This window comes from Protopterus annectens, chromosome 3.part1, assembly GCF_019279795.1.
Source record: "Protopterus annectens isolate FY-2018-M chromosome 3.part1, PAN1.0, whole genome shotgun sequence".
NCBI lineage: Eukaryota > Metazoa > Chordata > Ceratodontiformes > Protopteridae > Protopterus > Protopterus annectens.
The window spans coordinates 1,516,986,961-1,517,013,886 of NC_056732.1; the positions used below are offsets into that span (position 1 = coordinate 1,516,986,961).

General features: G+C 41.2%; 1 protein-coding gene across 2 annotated transcripts in view; it reads left to right on the plus strand.

The window, feature by feature from the left end:
- AGAP3 (ArfGAP with GTPase domain, ankyrin repeat and PH domain 3) overlaps positions 1–26,926 on the plus strand; it is a 2,466,462-nt gene that overhangs the window by 2,206,606 nt on the left and 232,930 nt on the right. For both annotated transcript variants that reach the window (XM_044067593.1, XM_044067592.1), the window contains exon 16: positions 4,200–4,422. In XM_044067593.1, the coding sequence (XP_043923528.1) occupies positions 4,200–4,422 (223 nt within the window). The remainder of the gene's footprint in view (positions 1–4,199; positions 4,423–26,926) is intronic.

Here is a 26,926-nt window from a genome sequence, read left to right on the forward strand (position 1 = left end):
GATTTGACGGGTCACTTTTCTCATATAACTGATGATCCAGCTGCAGTCTCCCCAGCTGCCTGCTCATATAAAAAGTCCTTGGTTTCATCTAATTCTGCACCCACCGATAAAGAGGGAAAATGGTCAGATCTTCAGGGCAAAAGGATGTCCCTTTCAGGTTGACCTTTTGTAGCTACCCTATAGGAGACAAACAGCTTCTTAGCATTCCTAAAGGGTCTTAAGCCAAGGCAGTACCTGAGCTGCCTGTGTGCATCCAAGGTACAGTATGTAGAATTGTTTCTTTGGTGGTTTCTCTATCAGGATAGAACACAGAGAGATTGACGGTTTGATTAAAATAAATTCAGAAACAACTTTAGGCATAAATGATGGATTAGTGCATAACACAAACCCTGTCTTTGAGAAAATCAGATAGGGTTGGCCCCTATGAGATCTTGCAGTTTAGAGACTTGCTTTGCAGATGTCAGAGCAATAAGTAAAACAATCTTCGATGTAATTAACCATAAATCAGCCTGACAGGCAGGTTCTAAAGGAGATTAGGTTAAATTTTCAAGAGCAAAGTTGAGATACCAGAGAGAAGAAATTTGCTTTTGGTGTGCAGAGGGGTCACATACAAAACTTCTTTCATAAACTGTTTTACCACAAAGCGAGCCAACATAGGAGATTGACAGGTAGCTGAGATGTCTGCAAGATACACTTTGATAGAAGCATATGACAAACCATCTCTAAATACCTCACACAAATTTTTAAAAACAGGAGGGGTTGAAACCCTTTCGAGACCCTTGTTATTGACTAGGCACCACTGCCACCTAGAAAAACTGTTTGAGTTGTAAACATAAGATTTTCTAGTTACAGGTTTTCATGTATCTTTAAATACCTGCTGCACATCTGCATGACACAAGTGCATAAAATATATCAAAATAGAATCACTGAGGCTGTCAGTTGTAATTGCTCTAAGATGGGGTGTACCCTTTGCATCTGAAGCTGTGTGAGCAGCTGTAATGTGTGAGGAAGCTTGTGGTAATTGTCCTTGGTCAATTCCATTAAAAGGGAAAACTAAATTTGCCTGGGCCAAAATGGGGTTACCACAATGATCTTTGGTAATTCTTTCTGAATCTTTAGAGGTAGCCTGGGAATCATTGGAAAGGGTAGAAATGATGCATACAGGAAAATTCCCGACTATGAGAATGATGGAGTGTTGGTCTTCCAAACATGGCATAATGGTTGCCTTGAACAGAATTTTATCAGTGATCTGTTTTGAAAGGAGATGAACTGATGTACTTGAGGTGTTCTCCACATCTGGATCAAGACCTGGAAGACCTACATAGAGTTTCCAAATGTGAGGGTCTATTCAGAATCAGCTTAGTCTGTTTGCCACTATCTTTTGCTCTGACGGAATGTACAAAGCCTGAAGAGTCAGAAAACGCTGTAGAGCCAGCTCCCAGGCTGTCATTGCAACCAACAAAGAGGGTATGACCGTGTACCCCCTTGTACCACATCACAGTAGTGCTGTCTGTGATCACTAGAAGTGGACCGGAAGTCTGTATGTGGTGAAGAACTTTCAAGGCATGAATCACTGCCAGCAACTCTTTTACGTTTATTTGCTTTGGGATGTCCCATGGATACTGCTCCCCATACAAAATCTAAAGAGCCCATCTGGACAGATTGGACAGGGATCTGAAGAGAAAAAGAAAGCCCTGGATTCAGAAACAGTTAATCCTGCCACCACTACAGTTCCTGTTTCACAATTCCCAGTGCCAGTACCGGGAAATCCAATGGATGAAGGTGCTGGGTCCGATAATTCTTCAAATACCACTGAATTTTTGTCATGTGTAGTCTGGCTGGTGTTGTCATGATGATCACTGATGCCATGAGGCCTAGAATTTTGCGGAACTTTCTTGTTGAGACCATGCCTATTACAGAGAAATCCAAGAAAATGCCCTGATAACTTAAAACTTTGTCTTTTTTTACTGTGTTTGTCCAACAGTGCAAGAAAACAATTTATTGAGAAGGTGTGAGACAGGATTATTCTGAGGGTTTAATTTGAAGCAAAGGTAGAAAAGGAGGGATGCGACCTTGTCTAAGGACACCAAGCACCTGGATACAGAATATCCACAAATCAGTAATTCACCAAATAAGGAAAAATGTTGATGCCTATGGTTCTGCAGTAAGCAACCCTTGGGTTAGACACTTTGCAAGCACTCAAGGTGCAGTAGATAGCCCAAAGTATAATGCAGAAAACTGATAATGTAAGCCAGAAACAACAAATCTCAAACATTTTCCTGAAGTGTCATTGGGATCTGAGTTACCATGAAACAGTGGTCTGGAAGTTACACTAGGACCAACTGTAAGGTGAACATTTTGAATTTTGGGACCTTTACATAGGTTTTTGGAAAGGGCAAATCTAGGATGGGTCACCAGGGTGCCCCTTTTTTGGTACCAAAAAGTTTCTGGAGTAAAATCCTTTGGCTTTGTATATCACAGACACTGCTTCTGTGATGCCTGCTTTTTACCATGTCACTATGCACTGGAGGAAACCGCTGTGTCTGGTCTGGTAGGTGTGAGGGAATTCCACTGAAAGGATGAGGATTCTCTATCCACTACCAAGTGTAACCCTCTTCTAATTATTCTCAGAGAGAGCCTGGGGGAAGGAGGAAGAGAAGGAAGAGCTGAGGGTAGGGGTGCTCTGTGATTTGGCATAGTCATCCCTTTGCAGGGGATTGACCCTTTTTTGGAAAGGAACCTGTCTTGTTTGGTTTCAAAGATTTTTCCTCCTGGCATTTCCTTTTGGACCCCTGACTTTTGTTTGGCTGGGATTTCTGTTTGTTCTGCCCTTTGAAGGAAGATCCCTTGTATTTCCCGTGCATTAATTTTTCTCTATCATCCCATTGTTTGAGAATCTGTGTAACAAGTGGGCCAAGCACCAATTCAAAATTTTGGCTGTTAAAGCATCAGAGAAGTTCTGCTTGTGTACCCAAGCCTACTGTCTTAATACACAGAAGCAGCAGCATTTCTCAAGACTGTATCTGAACATTCAAGCGCACCTCTCAAAGCATGTTTAGAAACCTGAGTAAAATCTGAAATAATTTCATTCATGTAAGACTTTTATTTTGCAGGTTAATAATGCAACACAATCATCCTCACTGTAAGCACACTGTAAAATAAGTTTCCATGTATAGACTTGGTAATTTAACGTTCTAAAATCAAGAGTACCAAAACACATGCTACATCTTATGAAGTTACTGTGTTCGTCCTATTCTTGTATAGACATTGAATAACAGTAGTAAGCATTCAAAATGAAGAAAAGAACCATCGTCATTTCTATTTTTTTCCTTTGTTTCCTAAAAACATACTTCTAAAACAATTACTGTATTCTGCTTGCAGACCAAGTGAATGTTCACTTTGACTGATAAATATTGCTATTTTTTGCACGGTTTCTAAATGGAGACTAACAGAATCAAACCCAGGACTAAAGAACCAAACTCATTAGTACCAAATATTTTTAATCCTCTGCACTAATGTACCAGAATAAATGTCTCACAATGACTTTTATCCAGTGTCTTATTTGTTTCTCCCAAGTGCTCTGAAGTCATAGAGGTGAGTCATACGTGTTTCTCCCAAGTGCTGTGGAGTCATAGAAATGAGTCATAGCTGTTTCTCTCAAGCTCTCTGGTTTCATGGGAGATATGGAAAATGAATAAAAGTGAATTATTTGAGCTGGGAAAATCTCCAGCAAAAGGGATGAGTATGGGAGCTCAGGGCGAAGCATGCACATCAGTTTATGTTGTCAAACTGAGTTGTCAGCCTTAAACGTGTTCATTTATAGTTTTAATCAACTCGTTCTAGAGAAGGCAGTTTTCCACCAAGTAGAAATTCATGTAGTTCCACTTAGTAAGTGTTTTGAAATATGCAAAATGTAGTAATCGATTAGTAGAGGCTGTTTAGAGAGTTTGTTGTGATTTTTATTACCAGTTTAAAGAAGTACCTTTTGACCTACTAGTTCCTGTGTTTGTGTGGACTAAATGATTTTCACACTGTTGTAAAAGTATCGAATGTTGTTTAACTTGGAGCATTTAAAAAGATGTGCAGATGGTGTGATACCAACTACATGGGCATATTCATAGTTTTGGTTTGTTTTGTTTTTCTTTTTTAAACTTTAACTAGGCAGTTTGCTTTGTTTACTCGTTTTTTTCCTCTTTCAGACCCTGATTGGGCAAGTTTAAACCTCGGTTCTTTGATGTGTATAGAATGTTCTGGAATCCATCGGAACCTCGGCACACATCTTTCTCGTGTACGGTCACTGGACCTGGATGATTGGCCTGTAGAACTTATCATGGTAATGACTTCCATTGGGAATTCAGTGGCCAACAGTGTTTGGGAAGAAAATGTGCAGGGATGTGCAAAGCCTACCCAGGACAACAGTAGGTAAGCCTGTGAATTAGCTGGTAAAAGTACACTGTGCATCCTTTTTTCACATTTAAAATGAAATACTAACAGTGAAAACTCAAGTATACAGCTGTGTGTCATGATAGTTTGATAGATGTTACTGGCTCTTTTATAAATGCATTTTTCCCAGTACTCGTCATGACAGTTTTTCTGTACGTGAATATACATCAGCATGCATATTTTGAATTGTGAAAGAGCCATCTGTCAGTCATAATAGTTACTCTGCTAATGGCAAGGGCTGCCCTGTGACCTCTCTGTAGGCCAGTCCTGATACTAATGTAGATAGATTTTTATTAGACATGACAGTAACTTAAGAAGGGGTAAGAGCCCTGTCAGTTTACTAGTTTCTGATGTACAGAGACATTTGTTTAGAAGTCTAAACTGCTATTCTAAGAGAAATAAAGCCACATACAGTCGTCTGGTACCTGTTATGGAGATCCCTGTGCTTTAATGCTGAGAAAATGAGAAAGTGCCCTAGGTTGTGGCTTTTTTCCAGTAAGTTGGCCTTTCTTTAGTAGTAAGCTTTTGGGTTTCATCCTGCCATGGAGAGTTTGTCGTTCACTCTTTACTGTTAGTTGAGTACTGCAGTCCCTATTAGTAATGGGCTTTAGTGCAGCTAGGTTACTGGTTGTAGGCTATAACTGCTATTCTTGAAAGGACAGAAAAGTACCGGTGTGTTCCATAAGTCAGCTGTACCAAATCCCTTTTCTTTTAGTCACAATTGACATTTTCGGACAATATCACAATACTAGCAACATGTAAGTAGTTATGTGGGTCTCTGGTGTAGAGTATCTTTCCTTTGGCTGACATAATAATGAAAATACATGTTTATCTGCTTAAAATTAGTTCTAACATAATATAGGTAGGTATGTGTGTGTATGTGTACATATATGTTACAAATCAAAATAACTAAAAACTAATTTGTCTAAAAAGTTTGTGTGTGTGTAAAAGTCTGAATAGGTAAATAGGAAATTGCAGGAAAATGCATGCTTGACTAAAAAGGTTGTGGCATTTAGTGTGTATGGGCAAATGTTTGTTAGTTAAGGTTAAAGTAAGGGTTACGTAAGTGACTAGATGCGCTGTTTTGCATGTTTGGTGGTGTGCGTGTTCTGCGTCCTTTTGTCTTGTGTAGTGGTACTGTTATGGAAAGGGTTTTTAGTAACATAATGTGCAGTGTTAAAAGTTAGAGATAGGGTTAGGGTTAGAGTTATCACGCCCCCTGCCCACCGTAGTCATGTGCTAACTTGAACCCTGTACATTGTATTATTAAAAACCGTGTCCATAACACTATCATTACCAAAAATAGCATTGATCTCACTTTTGTAGCTGAAGCTTTGGATGCATGGCATTTTAAGTTAGAATCGTTTCATTTTTCTGATTCAGTATTAGTAATGTTTCAGTGTTTTTTTACATTCGGTCATTTTTTGTTTTTACATCATTTGGGGTTCACGACTGTTTAGATATTTCATGACTTGCGTATGTATTACATATAAATATATAAACAGATACACACACATGCACGCGTGTGCTTGTGTATCTATCTGTATATTTACATATAATATATAATCTATCTATCTACATACAATTTTTTTTTTCCAATAGTCACTTATCAGTTTTCCAACAGCAAGGGTGGATGTTATTGTAGAATTGTGTAGAGAAAGTCTACAGTAATGTTGTCTGTGCTAGTTATAACTGTTAAAAAAAAGGTAACGAGTGTTTTTCTCTTTGAATTTATCTGCCCCAGTCTTACAATGCCTTTGATGTGAAAGCTATGTTAGGTGGTTTAGGAAAGGTTGTTTGTGTCCACAGTGTTCGGAGTTCCTGCTGTTAATAAATCACAGATTCTCGTTGTCACTACCTCTGCCTCAGGTTAGTGTTTATGACAGATCGCAGGCACAAAGCTCGCTTGAGTGACAATTTGATCTAATGCCTCTGTGGTAATTAACGAGACAATTATTATGTTAAAGCTGACCGCTGGGGTCTGCCCTCAGACCTGCCTGCCTGTGTCATTGATGTATCACTGTAACAGAGTCGATTAGAGTTGTTCAGCTCTCACAGATGCAGCGACATTAAGAAAGGGGCATCATTTATACCAGATATTTACACTAAATGGAGCTGAGGAATTGGAGTCATCAGCAAGCTAGTGTCTTTTGCCAAATAAATTGCCTACTCTCTCCACTTCATATTCCACGGGTAATGCTGTTTCATATTAAACTCTCTGGGCCATATTCAAATCTGTTTGTGGGAAGTTATATGAAGGAAGACAAGTAAAGCAGAAACATCACTCCTGTTTTTTTTTTTTTTTTGTATTGTTTGGAATGATTTTATGTTGCATCAGAAAACTGCACTTGATGGCTCCCAGAGTTGAAGTTTATAGATTCAGAGCAGTATATAGCTTTTGCTAAGTTCGCTTCTTACTGTTTGTTGGGCGGTCATTACTGCTGAGCCTGGTGAGACACAACCATCTTGTATGGCTTTTATGCTGCATTGTTTCAGATTGGCATTTCTTTTGTGTCCATGAATCACTCAGTCTGACATTAAACCAACTTGTAATGGGTGAACTGCCGTCATGAATTTAATTTTTAAACATGTATCTTGACCCATTGCTCTCAAGTGTCATAGCTAATGCAGAGTTTCCACTTTAGCATGAAGCAAAGCACTTTAGAGCATTAAAATAATTTCCAGCTTGGTGTAGAAATTACCCTTTTTCTTCTTACCTTATACTCCTGTAGATTAAGGAACAACTTGTGCTTGAACTACCTGCTGCAGCTTTCAAGTCCAGATTGCACTACCTGTGTGCATAAGCCTGTAGTAAACAGTATGGTGACCAGATATCCCATACCTGAATCTTGGTGTTCAGATAGTCTGAATCATGAATACACACCCTGATGCTGCCATGTGGATTGAGCAGATGCTTTGGTTATCACCTGCGCACTTCTCCTGTAGTCTGCTAAATGGCAGCTCAATAGGAGAGCCAGAGCACTTAATAATTTAGACAGACATATCACCTTCTGTAGGGCTTGTTGCTCCTTCCTGCATTAAATATTCTGGATACTTCAGAAGTGTAGGGTGTTAGAACTACAAGGTGATAAACCACTAGAACCGTAACATGTCTGTTCACTTTTGCCATTTGCAGCATCCTGTTGTTCCATTAGACTACTGTTTGTATTGTGGCTGTCAGCATCATGCTTGTATTTTAGTGTGGGATGTAATGTACATGTGTATAAACATGAGCCATTGAAACCAGTATAATCCACTCACACACTCACTCACACACACACACACACACACACACACACACACACACACACACACACACACACACACAGAAAACTCTTTAGCTGTCAGTGTCCTTGCTTATTTCATACTTCTTGGATGTTCCCAGCATTAATTATCACGGAGGTCTCAGTGCCTTTCTTTTAATTGCACGATAGAGGAGTCTCAGAATGACGGTTTCTGTGTTGCCACACATTGGTCTCTCCCCTCCCTCATTACACCTGTGACTCCAAGCTAAGTGATCATGCTGCAGTTGCACAGCTATCCCTCATCCTCCAAGCCCTCCTTGTCACAGCACTACTGCAGAGTCAGCCCTTGGCTACACAGGTAATAACTCTGATGAGGACCTGTGCCGTGTTACAGAACTGATTCCCATCATCCTTTCAGCTCCAGGGGGTTGTGGGGTAATAAAAACACTGTCTATAGTTTCGACACAGAATCATTTTGTGCTGTCCTCTATGTACGTCAGGGTGTTTGGCGCTAGGTTTCTATTTTCTTTTCCTGATTAATAGCTGAAGGAGTTACTAGGAAACATTTATTATGGGATGGAGTGAAACAAAGTACTCTGCTGGAGTTATTTGTTTTTCTGTTTTTGACGCTGAAGTTCATTGTCAAAGGCATCTCGGTTCATAGTTGTAAATACAATATTTAAGGAGGTAGAGTTACCTGCCTTTTACCTAACCTATACTTTCGCAGAGACAGCACACACACAGCCGAATAATTTGTAGTATCTTCCATTCACTGTACTCCTAGAGAGGGTGGTATGAGCAAGTTATAACAGTCACAACACTGGGCAGTAAGAGTTGTCAGCACATTAGAGCTTTTTGTTTAGAGTTTGTCACAGACTATTTAATTTTACTTTGGGTTATCTGGGTAACACTGTACGCGTATGCTATTTTTCTTTTACACCTTTATTTTGACTCACTCAGATACAATAATTCTTGGATGTCTATGTTTGACTCTCAGACGTTTGACCTGCAGGCCTTCAAGAAGCTTGGTTGCAGTTGTTTTTCTTTCTTTTCATATATACATAATGTACATGTCTAAAGATAATTTTCTGTAGTTTTATTCCCCCCATCCCTGTGCTCCCCTGTTTTTTTTTTTTGTGCCCATCCAGTCCCAGATCCCCTAATTATTCACTAGTGGGTATTCTTGCATGTAGCCCTTGAACATGTGGGCTACCTAATCCACCTCTGTGTTAAATTTATATCTGAGTTAAGAGGAAGCCTAAGGGGAGTTGCAAATGCTTACCGCAAAGCCATCATTCTTACTGTGGCTGGTCAAAGTCTGTAGCTGTGAAAGTGTCTGGTACGATGGCATAATGCTATTGCGACTGATCCCTGTAATCTTAGTGAGGAAGATGACCTGTGAGGCTCCTCATCTCCGCTAGAGAGTGCACAGGCACCAGGTTTCTAAACCCTCCTCTGGGATAGGAGATTTGGCCATTGGCCATTGGCTACTTCATCCTACCTCCTCTCAGCTACCTCTCCAACAACCAGAGTCAATTCCATACTTAGGTTCTCATTGGCACAGATGGATGGCCCTGCCTTTTCACACTTGGGCCAGTTGTATAAAGATTATTTTTTAAAGGAGGTACATGACTGACGTCTGATTCTAAGGGAAAGCAGTATTATAATCTTGGAGGGTACTGTGTAATGTATCTGTCAAGTTTTTTTTTTATATTTATTTTTAGTGTTAGGTTCGCCAGTCTGGCATTAACCACCCCAGCAGTATGCTGCTAGCTATTCATCTTCATATAGAATCTGATCACACACTGCCTTATAAACCAGTCACCTCAAAGTGTCTTCTAAGACATACATTGTAATGATGGTTCTTGAAGCCTTTCTGACTAGTTTAAGTTTTTTACTTAAGATTTTTCTAGTAAAGATTTATACTATTTTACTTTGCTTAAGATGGTTTATTGGAAGGCTATCAAATGCAGCACTGTATTCAGTAATGACTAGGATCAGAAAGAAATAAAGTAACACAAAGATCTCCATGGAATGACTAAACAAGCCTTTTGAATGATATGGGCTGTATAATATGCTTTGCCAAATTTGATAGATGCGCACTTGTCAAACTTGAAATTCTTATCTGTCATTGTCCCTAGATCTTTAATGATGTCTTTGTTTGTTTAAGCAATAATCCATGAATGGGTTTAGGTATATTAGGATTTATCCATGGTAGGTGTGGTTTGGCCACAAGGGCGAAGCCTGAGAGATTAAACAAAGCCATCCATGAGTAAATCCTGATTTACCGACACCTAAGAATGGATTATTGCTATTGTACAGTGACATTGTTTAACAAAGACATCAATGGCAGTTCAGCAGCGGGACCTTTTTCTATTGGTATATGTTCTATTTACAGTGGGCGAGCTGGTTGGGCTGTCCAGTCAGTGTGCTCACTTTTTTAACACTAATAAGAAGTCTTTGTATAATTAACCAATAACCCACAAGTGGGTGTGGGTATTTCAATTCTGATTTACCCACACCCACGAGTGGGTTATTGCTATTATATAATGACATTATTTAAGAAAGAAATCGCTTACCTTTCTTGAATAATGTCTTAGCATAACAGCAGTCTAGTATGTGTTCTTGATGCTTCCTCATTCTGTATTTTCTCATGTACTGCGCATGCATGTGGGACTTATGTTCCTACACTTGCAAAGTACATCAGTACTGTTGAAGATGAGAAACGGGATAAAGAAAATCTCCATTGCTGGGTTTTTTTTTAAGAGTGGCAATGGAGAAAAGAGAATGTTCTTTGCTGTTTTATGTGAAGGCAGTAAACATAAGAGGCAAAAATCTGAAAACACTGAAGATTTGGACAGTTAAGAGGTACCAGAGTCTGCCGAGTTTTATGGCTGGACAATGCAAAAAAAGAAGGAAAATCAGGTGCATTTCTGTGTCTTTATTTTTGAGACTGTACATGATTTTTTTTCTGAATTGCACTATGCCTCCGTAACTTATTCCAATAGAAAATTCTGTCTGCTGAATGGTACTTTAGCAACTGAACTTTTTTCTTTTGGTATATATTTGCTTTACAATAGGCACACTGGTTGGGCTGTCCAATCAGTGTGCTTATTTTTGAAAAAGAGTAAACCCATCATTGTATAATTATAATATGATCATTTATTCAAAGTCATAATTTCAGTCATTTTTGTCACATTTCAGCATGCTACACTTACTGATATTAAAACTGAGGTCACTTCTACTGCATCAGGTATATATTTTTTATAGGTCACTTCTTGAGACCTTTAGCGTCCTTTACCAAGATAATTATATTATCCAATTTAAATCATCAGCATATCTGATTATCCACAGTCCATTTCCCACTTTCATATCTGAGAAGAACAGTCCAAAAAGAAGTGATTGTAGTAGAGAGCCCCGTGAGCCATCACTAAAATCCCCAAATTATTCTTAAATAATGTCATTGTACAATAGCAATAATCCACTCCTGGGTGTGGATAAATCAGGATTTACTCATGATTGGCTTTGTTTGGTCACTCAGGCTTCACTCTTGTGATCAAAGCACCCCACCCCATTCTGATCTGTTGCTTAGCTGGTGTTCATTACTGAATTACATATCGATTTGATATTTAATGCTTATACATTGTAACATTGTAACTTATTCCATTGGGTGGGACACTGTCAGAATCCTGAGCAAGGTCAAGATAAACAGTGTTCACTGTCAGGTGCTGCTGTTACGTCTTAGAATGCTACACGATTCAGAAGACAAGCTTCCTTAATAACTGCTGCAGTAGCTTTACTATTGGAATAGCCTGCCAAAAGAAGCCATATGTCTGTCCGGCATACCAAAGTCTGGGCCTTTCCATCTGCTGTACTTCAGATGTATGTCCTGTGCCCTAAAGTGTGAGGAACATAAGTGGCGTATGAATGCAAAAACCCTCAGAACTTCACTGCCATCAATCTGATTACAGTGTTTAGTTTTATGTCTGTTGGTCATACTACTTGGTGCTGGCTTCCTTGACTTCAGGCAGATATGTACCCTATAGGGGACCCTTCCTTTTCTTTAGTCTTATTTTATTGCAGGTACGTGTCATCCAGAAAAGGGAAATGTGATTCTGGGAGGCAGAGTACTCTTAAGGACTAGCACAGTAAGTGCCTTTTTTGTTTAGGTGCAGAACAGTCATTTGTCAAGTCTTCATCACCAACATCCTGCACAGCCATCTATCTTCCTTGTTGGTATAGATTGAGAATCAATGTCTTAAACTTCTTGCTCATGGGAACCATGTCCACAGAATCCTCTCACCCAGATATCCAGCCATCCTAAAAGAAGAAATCAAATGTAAATCAGAGACTTCTGCAGTCCAGCCCCTAGTTGATGTCGCCATTGTGCCGATGATGAAACCTTGGACCATCCGGATCCGACGACTCTGGCCACAGTCCTGGCCATAGTAGAGGGTGTTATGGAGGAAGTTACTCACACGTCTGCCGGGGATGAGCTGATGCCTGTCGAGTATGAGTAGGGGGAAACCTAAGCTTGGAAGGGGCAGTGGGGATTCTGCAAATCCTCGTTCATGAGGAAGTCCCAGGTTTCTTAATAGAGTTATGTCAGTGTTCGGATCCTCCAAGGTTTATGCGTGCAGATGTCCCTGCTAAAAAGAGGCAAAAAATTGGATATATTGCTCCTGTTGCTAAAGACCCTCAAAAAGAATGGCAAGACTTTACTCCAGAGCTTTTTAAAGACCTTATGTCTTTGAAATTTCTCCACAGTTTTTTAGTCCCATATCCTATTGGACTTCCTTCTACTCCTTTGAAAAGAACTAGAAAGTCTTCCTTCAGGGTAGAAGGTTTGGATTCTGGAGATGAGCCTTTAGTTTATTCCTCCAAAACCCATTCTTCTCTTGCTATTCTGGGCGGACTTTTCTTTGGGGATGCTATCCTTCAAATGCTGCAACATTTTAAGTGAGAAAGCTTACAGGTGTTGGAATTTCAGAATAGCCATTGAAATTTACTTCATATGGGTACCCCTGTTCTTGAATCCTTGTTTGCTCAGCATAATGCATCCGAAGTTAACCAAGTGCAACTAACTCTGGGCAAAACTGCAATCCGAATTGTAGCTTGCTACAGATCCCCAACCATGCCCCAGGATTCCCACTCCTCTTTTCTTGATGTACTGGAAAATATTAGGGTTCAACTAAACACCCTAATAATGGGCGACTTCAACTACCCCACCATTAACTAGGAAAACTACTCGTGTACCAACTACTTAGCTCAACGCTTTCTGGAATTCATAAACTCCAATGCCCTGGATCAACTTATCCACACCCCCACCAGGGGCAAATATCCTAGAACTAGTCACTACCAACATGAGTGACCGGTGTTCCACACCTGAAGTCAACTCCTCGTTGGTCTGATCCGACCATAAGCTAATCACCCTTGATATCCACATCCCACCCCCACCCCCCATTAAGGAAACCACAGTAAAAAAATTCTCCAAAGCCAACTTCATGCTTCTTAAGACAGAAGTGGTGAACTTCATGACACCCATGCAGATGGACAATACAGTTACAACTGCTGAATCCTACACAAATGCACTCTATAAGCACTTACACGAGTGCATGGATCGTGCTATCCCAAACAGAACCAAGACGCTATCCTCCAAAAAAAGGAAGCCAATCTGGTGGTCCCCTGCCATAAACAAACTGTACAACAGAAGGAAGAAATTGTTGCAAAAGAGAGTAAAATCCCATGAGTGGAGGAGCTCCCTGGTCAGCCTCAGTAAGAAGCTGAAATCCCTTATAAGATCCTCCAAAGCTAGCTACGAAAACAAAATCACCACTAATTCCATGGACAGCCGCAAAACATTTTATAGCTATGTCAAGAATCTCAATGGCAACACCCAGATCTGCTCTGAGTTACAGCACAAAGGCAAGAAAATTACAGAACCAACTGATATTGCCAACATCCTGGCAGATAGGTTCAGTGCTAACTTTACCCCCCTCTCACCCCCTAAAGGGCCCATATCTATACAGGAAGAATGCAGAGTCCCTGTGATCACAACTACACAGGTAAAAGCTGCACTCTCTAAAGCCAATAAAACAGCATCCATGGGACCGGACAACATCCCAGGCTGCGTTTTACACGAACTTCAGAACAAACTGGCTCTCCACTTAAGCACCATGTTCAATAATAGCCTCGCATCAGGCTTTGTGCTCACTGAATGGCACACAGCAACAGTTATCCCACTCCACAAAGAGGGAGCCTCCACTGATCCCGGGAACTATCGACCTATTAGCCTGACCAGTCTGGTCTGCAAGGCCATGGACCGTATCACCATGGAATTCATAAACAAAGACATTGGTAACCTCCAAACACTGGATCCCACCCAGTTTGGGCTTGTGAAAGGCAGATTATGCCTCCTGAACCTGATTGACTTCTCTGAGGCAGTCACCAAAGCCGTAGATGAGGGTAAGGTGGTTCACACAGCCTATCTTGACCTCGCCATTCTGGAATTATAGCTAAACTCACTAAACTAGGTATAAATCCCTACATCACAAGATGGATTGCCAACTGGCTCACTGACAGAACCCACACTGTAAAAGTTGCAGATTCCGTATCTGACCCCAAAGCAGTGACAAGTGGAGTACCACAGGGTTCCGTCCTGGGACCTTTCCTGTTTGGTATCTACTTCTCTGAAGTACAGGCTAACACAGAAGGCCTCTGGCTAATGGAGTTCACAGATGACTGCAAACTAGGAGCCATAGTCAAGTCCCCAAATGATGTGGACATCCTACAGAAGGGCCTCGCTGAGACAGATGCCTGGTGTCAGAGCCATGGCCTCAAGCTCAATGCCAAAAAGTGCAGTGTCATCCCCTTTGGTAAAAACTCTGTACCCATGAACTACCACATAGGCAGCAATCTACTTAACACCGAATGCATGATAAGAGACCTTGGGACCCAGGTGGACAGTAGTCTCTCCTTTGATAGTCACATCGCCACAGTAGTCAGGAAGTCCTTCTACGTGGCACACCTCATCATAAAAGGGTTCTCATCCAGGAAAAAAGAGGTCATTGTTCTCCTCTACTCGACACTCATTAGACCCATTATACAGTACAACGCCCCTTTTGGAATGTACCTCACAAGACATCTGCAGCAGCTGGAAAGGCCACAGAAGTACCTCACAAAGAGGATTACTGGCCTCAAACAAATGCCCTACACTGACTGCCTCAAACAATTCCAGCTTTACTCCGTAGCATATCGCCTACTCTGAGGTGATCTCTGCCTAACATATAAAGCTATGTCAAACCCAGAGCTGTTGGACATGCTACAACTAAAGAAATCCCAATCCCTCCAAGCTACATGCTCTAGGGACCTAAACCTTGTCACCACAATAAGCAGGACATGCTGGAGGGATAGATTCCTATCCCAGAGACTTCCCATACTCTGGAACATGCTACCCATCTATGTCAAGCAAAGTTCTTCATTAGCACTCTTCAAGAAAAATCTTGATGAGTGGATGGGAAACAGGAAATACACCCCGGGGATCACTTCTGTGTCTCTGCTGGACAGTGGCACAGGAAAATAACTTTCTTGGGTGGCGTAAGCCAGGGAACCTTGTTGGCTAGGGTTACGTAGGCCCTTGGGCCGATAGCCTAGTACCCACCTATAAACCTATGAACCTATGGATACCTTTAGGCAGGCTTTAGGCCTGCCTTTCAGGCTCCTGAGTCTGAACCTCCTGCTGCTAATAAGCCATATAGGTTTTGTAAAGTTCACAAGTCTCTGAAATTTCTCTATAAGATTCCTCCTTCAGATCCCTGTTTCATTTCTCTTTCTGATGACAAGTCCACTAAACTCTTTCTTCCCCTAAGGTCTTGCCTACTGATAGCAGAGCCATGCATAGGCATGTGAAAAAGGTGTACATTTCAGCTTTTAGGGCTATTAATTGTCAAATGCATATGACAAGCTATGTGCTCTCCCTTCTTTCCAAATTAGAAATGGAAGTAATCCACAAAGCTTGGATCAGGATGGGTATCCCACCTATGACTGTCACAGGACTAACAAGAAACAGAGTGCAAAGTATTAGTCCAAATAAAATCACTTTTATTTATTACAGGGAGGGTGGCTTAATGGTTAAGGTGCTTGCCTTACAAACACAAGGTGCATGGTTTGAGTCGAGTCTCAGATAATTGGATAGTGGCTAAAAAAATGGCATGGCAGGGCAGTTAGCTTAGGACTAATCTATGAACCTATAAAAAATCTATGAACCTATGAACTTATAATGAACTTTAGCTAGCAGATTTAGGAGACTGACTCCATCTCTCTGATGCCCTCATTGTGGGAGAAATAAAGATGCCTTGTTGAAGCTTGAAGTAGTTTATTCAGTTAAGTAGGTAGATGGATAAATGTTCTTTTTATAATAAATTACTTTCAAATGGGTCAGTTATGTAAAGCCAGTTACAGACAATGGTGGAAGGGTCCAGGGGAGCTGATTGGAGGAAAATGTAGGAGATGGAAACACAAGGAATCAATCCCAAAGCATACATCTTAGTACCTTATTTGAATATTCTTGAAAAACCTGTGAGGCTTTACTAGTTCAGCAGCCTGTGGGACCTCATTATTAATTAAAAGGTTTTTATTTTTATTTTTAACACAGAAAAATGACAACACAGCTTGAGCTACAACTATAGAACTGTATTTAAGAAAACGCTTTCACCTGAGCTTCATCAGGTCCATCTGATAGAGTGGATTGTAAAGTAATTTACAGTTTGAGCATCTAAAATGCCTGCTTTAGTGAGGTTATCACCAGACTTTATTAGCCTATTTTGTATCACATGTAATATGTGAGACTGTGTTTGCCTTTTGTGGGGATCATAGTCCTTGAAGATATTTATGAAAGCTTTATTACAGAACTTTTTTCCAGTCTTATTACAGAACATTTCTCCAGTCTGACTTGTACTTATTAGTGCTTGTATCAAATGTAGTGTGTGAGACAGTGACGCTTATATGGAGCTTATATTTCCTGATATATGTTATAAAAGACCAATCTTCTGTTTCCTGATATATGTTATAAAAGACCAATCTTCTGTTTGTCAAAAGGATTACAGTGACTGCTTATAACAGGCTGATTTACATGACTAATGTGACCAGTCCTCACTTTTCTTCCTGAGGAAGACAGACCTGTTTATGTGCAGGGAGAAATAATCACTTAGAGCCACACTACATGCATCCAGAGAAGTAGCGCAGAGTGGAAACAAGTAACAGTGCTCACTTTTACAGAGCTCATGGGTGTACTTAAGTACGAGGTAAAATATAAGTACAGTTTGAGATCTCAGAACCTTTTGTATAGGCTTTTTGTACCGATGGAATAAAAATCCAACAAGTACTGAAATTAAGGCAATACAGTACCTTTAATAAAAATATTCATCTCAGATCTCCTTTGAGCATAGGCAAACTGTGCCTGTGTTATAAAGACTACAGCAGTGCGGAGTGGGGCCCTGGGAAAACATTATAGACAAACTGTGACTCTGGCTCTCAGTAAAAAATTGCCCAAACAGCAGAGACCTCCAAGGCAGAAACACACTCGACCACCACAACACAACACTAATCATGAGACACATAACTCTCCTAAACAGTGTGCCACTCAAGCAAACCCCCTAAGGCAAAACAGCATGCCCAACAAACTAGTCATAGGCGACTCAATAGTGAGGCACACTGATTTCCCACTCACTAGGTTGAATAAGGAGAAAGTAACAGTCAGCTGCTTGTCAGGTACCAGGATCCACCACATAACACACGCACTCAGGTCCCTCAACAACAGGTACAAATATGACTCTGTCATTGTACATATGGGTGTGAATGACCTGAGATGTACCTCCCTGGACTACATGAAAAGAGACATGGAGGAGCTCTTGGATTATGTAGCCCAGACGGGTATGACCCTAGCCCTGAGCAGCCTCCTACCATCACCCAGAATGTTGCCACAGTACAAGCATAAAATGATTGATTTCAACAATTGGCTAAGTTTCTGGTGTCATTCTAAGGGGCTCCAGTATCTGTCTGCTTGGGATGACATGATTGACAGACCTAGATGCTTTGCCTGAGATGGCATGCATCTGTCACCCCTGGGCTTCCGGATACTGGTCAAGGCTCTTGCCACCCCTATAGTACCTTTTTTAGGCAGTGTTCCAAAGACCAAATTACCACTGTAACAGCTACAAACAAATGCAATCTGAGGGTCATGCTGCCCAATGCTAGAAGTCTAAAACTCAAAATGCACTCACTCAAAGCACTCCTTAAAATGGAAAACATCAACATTTGTGCTGTTACAGAGACCTGGTTCAAGGCAGCAGAAAGCACCCCTGCACTACCAGGCTATAACTCATTCCATACCTTTTGGCCCCAGAACCTGGACCAAAGCTCCAAAGGCAGTGGTGTTTCCATATTCATAAAAGGTGCACACACCTCCAGACTGGTAGCCCAACATGATGCATCAGAGATGATTCAGGTGCAGCTAACATTGGGTAAGACAGCGATTTAGGTCATAGCGTGCTGTAGGTCCCCAAGACTCACACTCCACGTTCCTAAGCACCCTGGAGAATATTAGGGTCCAACCTAACACTCTCATACTGGGCAACTTCAACTACCCATCCATTAACTGGGAAAACTACTCTTGTATCAACACACTTGCCCAACGTTTCCTGGACTTCATTAATTCCAATGCCCTGGACCAGCTCATTCTTACCCCCACTAGATGTAGCAACATCCTTGATCTGGTCATTACTAACATGGGTGACCATTGCTCTGTACCAATAGTCATATCCTCCCTGGTTAGATCCGACCACAAACTAATCACCTTAGAAATCCATCCCCCCCGCCGCAAAGGTAACCACCATGAAAAACTTCTCCAAAGCTAACTTTGGGCTCCTAAAAACAGAGGTGGCTAACTTCATGGCACTAATGCAATTGGAGAACAGCTGCATGACCACCAAATCATACACTAATGCCTTGTACGAACATGTACACAAATGCATGGATCTCGCCATACCCAGTAGAACCAAGATGCTCTCCTCAAAAAAAAGGAAGCCAGTCTGGTGGTCCCTTGCCATAAACAAACCATACAACAGAAGGAGGAAACTGATGAGAAATAAGGTTCATAGGTAGGTACTAGGCTATTTTCCCTAGGGCCTATATAAGCCTAGCCAAAGGTACCCTGGCTTTCGCCACCCAAGAAAATTATTTTCCTGTGCCACTGTCGAGCAGAGCCACAGAAGTGATCCCCGCGGTGAATTTCCTATCTCCCATCCAATCATCAAGATTTTTCTTGAACAGTGCTAATGAGGAGCTTTGTTTGATATAGATAGGTAGTTTGTTCCAGAGTATGGGAAGTCTCTGGGACAGGAATCTATCTCTCCAGCATGTTCTGTTTATTGTGGTGACGAGGTTTAGGTCCCTAGAGCTTGTAGCTCATAGGGATTGGGATTTCTTTAAGTGGAGCATGTCTAAAAGCTCTGGGTTTGACATAGCTTTGTGTGTTAGGCAGAGATCGCCTCTGAGTAGGCGATATGCAACAGAGTAAAGCTGCAGTTTTTTGAGACAGTCTGCATAGGGCATCTCTTTGAGGCCAGTAATCCTCTTTGTGAGGTATTTCTGTGGCCTTTCCAGTTGTTGTAGATGTCTTGTGAGGTACATACCAAAAGGGGCATTGTACTCTATAATGGGTCTAATGAGTGACGAGTAGAGGGGAACAATGACCTCTTTTTTCCTGAAGTCCCAAGACTGGAAAAACTCCCTTATCAGCCTCAACAAAAAGTTGAGGTCCCTCATCAAATCCTCTAAAGCTAGCTATGAAAACAGAATTGCAGCAGATAGTAAAGACAACCACAAGGCTTTTTATAGTTATGTAAAAAATCTCCATGGCAACACCCAGATTTGCCCAGAGCTGTTGCACAATGGCTCCTCCTATACCGAGCAAACAGATACTTCCAATATACTGGCCGACAGATTCATTGCCAACTTTACCCCTCTCTCCCACCAAAGGACCAATCACAATATCAGTAGATTGCCAGGCACCCAGTATTACTGCTGCACAGGTTAAAACAGCACTGTCCAAGGCCACGAATACAGCTTCTATGGGACCTGACAAAATCTTGGCTGTGTTCTACATGAACTACAGATTGAACTGGCACCTTACCTGTGTGCCCTGTTCAGTCACAGCCTCACCTCAGGCTTTGTCCCTACTGAATAGTGCACTGCTACAGTCATCTCTCTCCACAAAGAAGGAATGACTACAGACCCTGGGAACTATCGCCCCATTAGCCTGACAAGACTGATATGCAAAGCTATGGAATGCATCATCATGGACCTAATAAACAAAGATGTAGGGAACCTCCAAACTCTGGATCCCACACAGTTTAGTTTTGTGAAGGGTAGATCATGCCTGCTCAACCTGGTCGACTTTTTTTGAGTCAGTCACCAGAGCTGTGGATGAAGGCAAGGTGGTTCATACAGCCTACCTTGATCTGGCCAAGGCCTTTGATACCATTCCCCAAATACTAATCACAGAAAAACTCACTAAACTAGGCACCAACCCCTATATCACTAGGTGGGTTGCAAATTGGCACACAGATAGAACCCACAGTGTGAAAGTAGCTGACTCCAAGTCACACTGTCCACCAGTCACGAGTGGAGTCCCATAGGGGTTCGGTCCTGGGTCCTCTCCTGTTTGGTATCTACTTCTCTGAAGTTCAGGCAAACATGAAGGGACTCTGGCTGACAAAGTTCACAGATGATTGCAAGTTGGGAGCCATAAGTAACTCCCCAAGTGATGTTGACATTCTACAGAAAGGCCACACTGAGACCAATGACTGGTGTCAGAACCATGGCATTATGCTCAATGCCAAAAAATATGTTGTCATCCCCTTTGGGAAAACCCGGTTCCCATGAATTACCACATCGATGGTAGTCCACTGAAAACAGAAGGTTTCATAAGAGATCTGAGAACACAGTTTGACAGAAACCTCTCTTTTGCCACCACATTGCCACTGTGGTCAGAAAGTCCTTCTATGTGGCACATCTCATTACTAAGGGTTTTGCATCCAGGAAGAAAGAGGTCATTATCTCCCTCTACTCTTCCCTCATTAGGCCAATCATCGAGTACAATGCCCCATTTGGCATGTACCTCACTAGACACCTGCAACAACTAGAGAGGCTGCAAAAATACCTCACAAAGAGGATCTTAGGCCTTAAACACTTGTCCTATATGGACAGACTCAAAAAACTCCAACTATTCTCTGTCTCATATCGCCTACTTAGAGGCAATCTCTGCTTGACTTACAAAGCCATGTCTGACCCAGCTCTGTTTGAAATGCTACATCTAAAGAAATCCCACTGCACTACACAATCCAGAGACCTCAACCTCATTACCATAATCAACAGAACAAGCTGGAGGGGCAGGTTCATAACCCAGAGACTGCCCATGCTATGGAATAGACTTCCCATACATGTCAAGCGGCGTGCCTCACTGGCCCTCTTCAAGAGAAATCTTGATGAGTGGATGGGAAATAGAAAATTCACTACTTGGCAGAGGCACTGAGAACTAAGGTTAGGTGGCATGATGCCAGGGTAATCCTATGAGCTAGGCTTGTAAAGGCTCCAGGGCCATTAGCCTAGTGCACACCTATGAACCTGTGGTATAAAGACTACAGCAGTGAGGAGTGGGGCCCTGTGATAACATTATAGACAAACTGTGACTCTGGTATAAAGACTACAGCAGTGTGGAGTCGGGCCCTGTGATAACATTATAGACAAACTGTGACTCTGTATAAAGACTACAGCAGTGTGGAGTGGGGCCCTGCGATAACAGTATTGACAAACTGTGCATGTGGTATAAAGAATACAGCAGTGTCGAGTTGTGCCCTGGGGTAACAGTATAGGCAGTCTGTGCCTGTGGTATAAAGAGTACAGCAGTGTGGAGTGGGGCCCTGTGATAACAGTATAGACAAACTGTGCCTGTGGTATAAAAATAGAGCAGTGTCGAGTGGGCCTTGGGGTACCAGTACAGGCAAACTGTGCCTGTGGTGTAAAGAATATACAGCAGTGTGGAGTGAGGCCCTGGGGTAACAGTACAGACAGACTGTGCCTGTGGTATAAAGAATACAGCAGTGTAGAATGGGCCCTGGGGTAACAGTACAGGCAAAAACTGTGCCTGTGGTGTAAAGAACGTACAGCAGTGTGGAGTGGGGACCTGGGGTAACAGTATAGACAAACTGTGCCTGCGGTGTAAAGAATATAGCAATGTCAGGTATGCCCTGGTTTAACAGTATAGGCAAATGGTGTCTTTGGTGTAAAGAATGTACAGCAGTTTGGAGTGCGGCCCTGGGGTAACAGTATAGACAAACTGTGCCTGTAATGTAAATAATACAGCAGTGTGGAGTGGGGTCCTGGGATAACAATTTTCACTGTATTGCAAATTACGGAAACTATCTTAAATGCAGGCCAAATTGCTAGGGCACCTATATCTGGTTGTTGGTTGCCCTAGTTCTGTAGTGATAGCTCATGTTGTGGTGGTGGTTTTTTTTTTTTTTTTTTTTTTTTTCGTTTGTTAAAAATAAAAATAAAAACCTTTTAATTAAGAATGAGGTTCCATAGGTTGATGAGCTAGTTAGTCCTCGTTACTCTTTCAGGAATATTCAAATAAGGGACTGACTTCTAAACTTTGGGGTTGGCTCCTTGTTCTTCCATCTTCCAGTTTTTCCTCCAGTCAACTCTCCTGGACCCTCCCATTATTGTCTATAACTGTGAACCCCACCAGATTTCAGAATGTTCTGTATTTGCTTCTCTTTTTTTCTACCCATCTTGAGCATTTGGGCAACCGGGTGACATACTGACTGACGTATTCCTCCTTTCCAGGACTAAGAGGGGGATGTAGGTTGCTTTCAGTGAGAGACGTGACTTTTGGAAACCAGAATCCTTTCATTGCTTTTGAAGAAAAACAGGAAATTCTACCTGGGCCTCTTAAGTAGAGAGACTGGGAATTCAGTAACTGGCATGCATGTGGAGTTTGCGTAGGGAACTGCATTCCTGAAATGGAGTTCAAGCTGAAATCCATTTGTTTGTGAAAGTATCCAGCTGATGTTGGACTATTCAATGGCTGTTGGGATTTCCAAGTCAGAAATAGTTAAAATTCAGCAAATGTTTTAGATGCTGGTAGTAATAGGCTCAGATAAGGTGTTAGCTAGAATTCTTCGTGTCATCTGGTTAAACCCATTTGTTTAGTATTTATTTGTGCAAATGTAAAGCTGTTTGTTTATGTAATTTTTATAAAGTACCTTGTTTAATTATATTTATTTGATATTTATTTCAAGTAACGAATAGTATTATTCAGATTTAATGTTCATGTCTGGTGCTTTATTATCTTAATGGTATGTTTATTGAACTGGTGTATGTTCAGCTGTTAAATTTTGCCTTTGAATCATTACATGTAAAGCTGTCTACCATACTTATAGTTAACAGTTGCCTTTTTAAAGTGTAAATAGAAGCTGCATTTTTGACATGCCAGAATAGCTTGACTGGTGGTATCATTGCCATAAAGACAAGAAAGTCAGTGTTGGAACTGGAGAATTTCATTAAGGCCTTCTGTAAAATACTGTGTGTAGTTTTGTGCAGAAAGAATCTTGGACAAGTTTCAATTGCTGCTGATTAAGATTTCAGTTGTAGTCACTGGGCTCAGTCTAAGATGGGTGAAATCCTGGGGTACTAGTGATTATAACTGTGATCTGTAATTGTACAGTTTAAAGTCATATGTTTTTATGTATTTTTTAATGGTCTTTGATCCTAAATAAACATTGGAAGCTCCAGAATTTGCTGCTGGTAGTGGTTTTTGTTATTTTTTAGTTACAGTTTAAAGCTTATTTGGGAGTGGCAGGGACTGGTTATGACATTGGGCAGTACATGTACTGTATGCTCTGAAAGCGAGTCACCACTTGCTTATTATTTGGTGATATCAGCAGATTGTGGGACCATATCCTTTTTAGTTGCAAGGGGCATTAGATGTCTTCCTGAAATCTAGGTATTCCACATTTTCAACACCTTTTTGGCTTGTTGATTGTTATTTAGGTTAGAGAAATCCATTGTGTTATTTGACATGACCTTCTTTCATTCAAAGCATAGCTAACTGGACTTGCACCTTCTTTAAGAGCGATATAATTTAAATTGAGTGATAGAAGATAAATAAATGTTTATTTGGTACACCATATAAGATGATTTATTTAGCTAGTCAGATGGGTTGGGGCAGAACTTCCATGCACTACGCCATAAACCTTTTTTCAGTTAGTGGGTCTTTCTTCAAATGGCTGGCCATGCATACCTCTTAACTGTCCCTGATTTTAACTCGCATTTTAGCTCTGTCCCTCTTAATCCCCCTTAGAACTGGTTACCTTTGGAAAGAGGAGGTAAGTTACCCTTAACTTTAATTACTGTCATTATTTTCCTCACTTCTTTTACTTCAGAAAACGTATATTACATCACATTTTGTTATTCTGTCAGTGTCTCAAATTAATAGTGCTAATATTGAAAAGTGTCCCTGATTTTCTCTGATTATTTTTGGATTTGTCTCTGTCACCCCAAGAGAGACTAAGTAGGCAGCAGAGGGCAGCTGGTGGGCCCCTAAGAGTAGGAGGCCAGTGGCAGGAACCAAATTCAGACTAATTCTTGCATATGTATGGGAAGTTGGAGTTAGTGTTTAGAATGACCTTTTATTTATCTGTGCTACCAGCTGTAGATTGAGGATAGTTGATCATGTACTGAATCTAAAAGTGATCTCTTGCATAACTCAGTTGCAGCTGTAGAGGTGTAAAGAAGGCTTCTGCAACCTCTGGGGTGGCCCATTCCTGAAGACATTGTGTGAGCTAAGCAGGAGATATCTAATGATAGTGGGATGTGAGAGTTACAGTCCCCCCGGAAAAACTGAAAATGGCACAAGGTCCAGAAGGCAGGATTTCACCTTAGCAAACCCATACTCCACCATATAGAACAGACGTATGTTAAATGTGTCATTTGACTGTCTCCGTGATTTTACATACTTGTCAGGCTTTTGGGCTGGAAATTATTTAGGTCAGATGTGACCCTGTCTTTTATGAAATGGAATCGCTACAGCTTATTGTCATAGGTCAGAGATACTAACATTTTGTTTAAGGGCTGATTTTCTGAAACTGTGTTCTCTCTGGCAGCCTGCTGTTCATTTCCCTTCACTGTACATAATTTTCTGAGATACTCTCTCAGGTGTTTGTGCTCCCAGTTACCCCTTCTGTGATACTCTCTCAGGTGTTTGTGCTCCCACATATCCCTTCAACCATTGCTCTTCCCAACTGAATTGGTTAATTTATTAGTGCAGAAAACCCATTAGGCTCACATGCCCTTTTTCAGGGACAGCACAGAGCAACTGTCTGGTTAAGTGATTTGCTCACAGTTGAACAGGAGGGAAGTGGAGATTAACAGTCAAGCAAAGTAGCACAGCTGAAGGTTAACAGCTCATGACCTTAATCCTTTGTGCTGAAGTAAAATAGCGTAATGACTCACAACTTATATTACTCTGAATGCTTTTAATAATTTAGACTCTTTAGTCATATACTATCTACTTGCTATATGCAACAGTTAGTCATTTAATAAGATTACTATGTTGTTTATGCATTTGAGTCATGCATGTCCATTTTCCCCATACTGAAAATACTGAATACTATAACAGCTGTTTTAAAAGTGTGAATTAGGTCCGTGTTGAAAATATATCCTGTTCTGTCCCTTGCTAGACATATAACCTCTTTTCTTCCCATTCACTTGTAATTGGTAGATAACAGTGTACTGCTTAGTTCCTAACTTTGTGATTGTACTTTTTGGCAAACTCCATCCATTGCATTCAGCTTTTCAAATTCCTTTTTTTACCTTCAGTGTTTCCTTTTCCTGCATGGTAAGGATCTCCATTTCCAGAAAACTACATTTTGGAGCCATCTGTCTTTTGCAGCTTGGGGCAGAGATCAAGGGTCTGAGACTTAGAAAGCCATCATTTATGTCAGGTTAAGATTTTTTTGGATGCTGCCCTATTCCTGCAGGAATATAACCACCTACCGTGCTGGGCCTGGTGATGTCGCCCTTACTCTTGGTAAAAAAGCACACACAGTTTGGTTATCAGTGTCTTCATTTAGCTCAAAATCTACAAGCAGACTTTAAGTCAGAGGAGCTCAATAGGTTCATAGGTAGGTACTAGGCTATTAGCCCTAGAGCCTATATAAGCCTAGCCAAAAGTGTACCCTGGCTTTCACCAAGCAGCAGGACTTGAACTGATCCCTTCCTCCAGGATGGGGAAGCTGGCATTGGCCTACCACTCCAATACCTACTTGACCAACTTTTCTGTCATCCATGTCTCCTGTTCATACTCAGGTTGGCTGGGGTGCATTCAGTGTTTTAGGTTTCTGCACCACATAACTGAGTAATTTTTAGTCATTAATATTAACTAACAGTGCACCCCCAAATATTGCAGAGTTATCCCAAAGCACTGTACCCCTCCCTTATCAGTATTATGCAAAACTACTTTTCATGCTATCTGAAACTGCGGTCAGAAATCTCCTAATTGCTGATGTGATACAAAGTCCTCAGTAAAATAGTAAAGTGTTCACTACTCAAGCCTAGCTGTGTACTTCAGTTGAGTCTGCATATGAGTTTCTAAATTCTGCTCTGTCAAATACAACTTCCATCTCTTCCTCATGAAATTATTTTAGATTGTTCTTACAGGGTCTTGTAAGCTTATGATCTGATGAACTGTATTCCTGGTACCTTTAGGTTAATTTTGGCTGCCCTCCACAAGCCAGAAAACCACCATATTCAGCAGCATTTTCTGCAATGCTGACAGATAATTTCTTCCTACATCCATTTTCAACAACTAACTCTGCTACCCTTTGGTGTCCTCTATTCATTTTGCCTGCATCGCTGCTGTCTGATTTCCTTTTGGTGCTTTATCATACCACAGAGAAACACACCATCAGTTACCTTCCTGAATGGTTTGATCCTTCTTTACCTGTTTAGCAGAGTCACGTATAAGTTTTGGTGGTTTGAAATCCTCCCGCTCCACATTCACTGACAAATCACTGTTGCAAACATTTCATGGTTACTCAGATGAAATGTGTGCATTACTACTCCATTGTAGGTTCCATCTTTAGACTGAAAGCTGCACAGACATCCTCCCCTGTTGG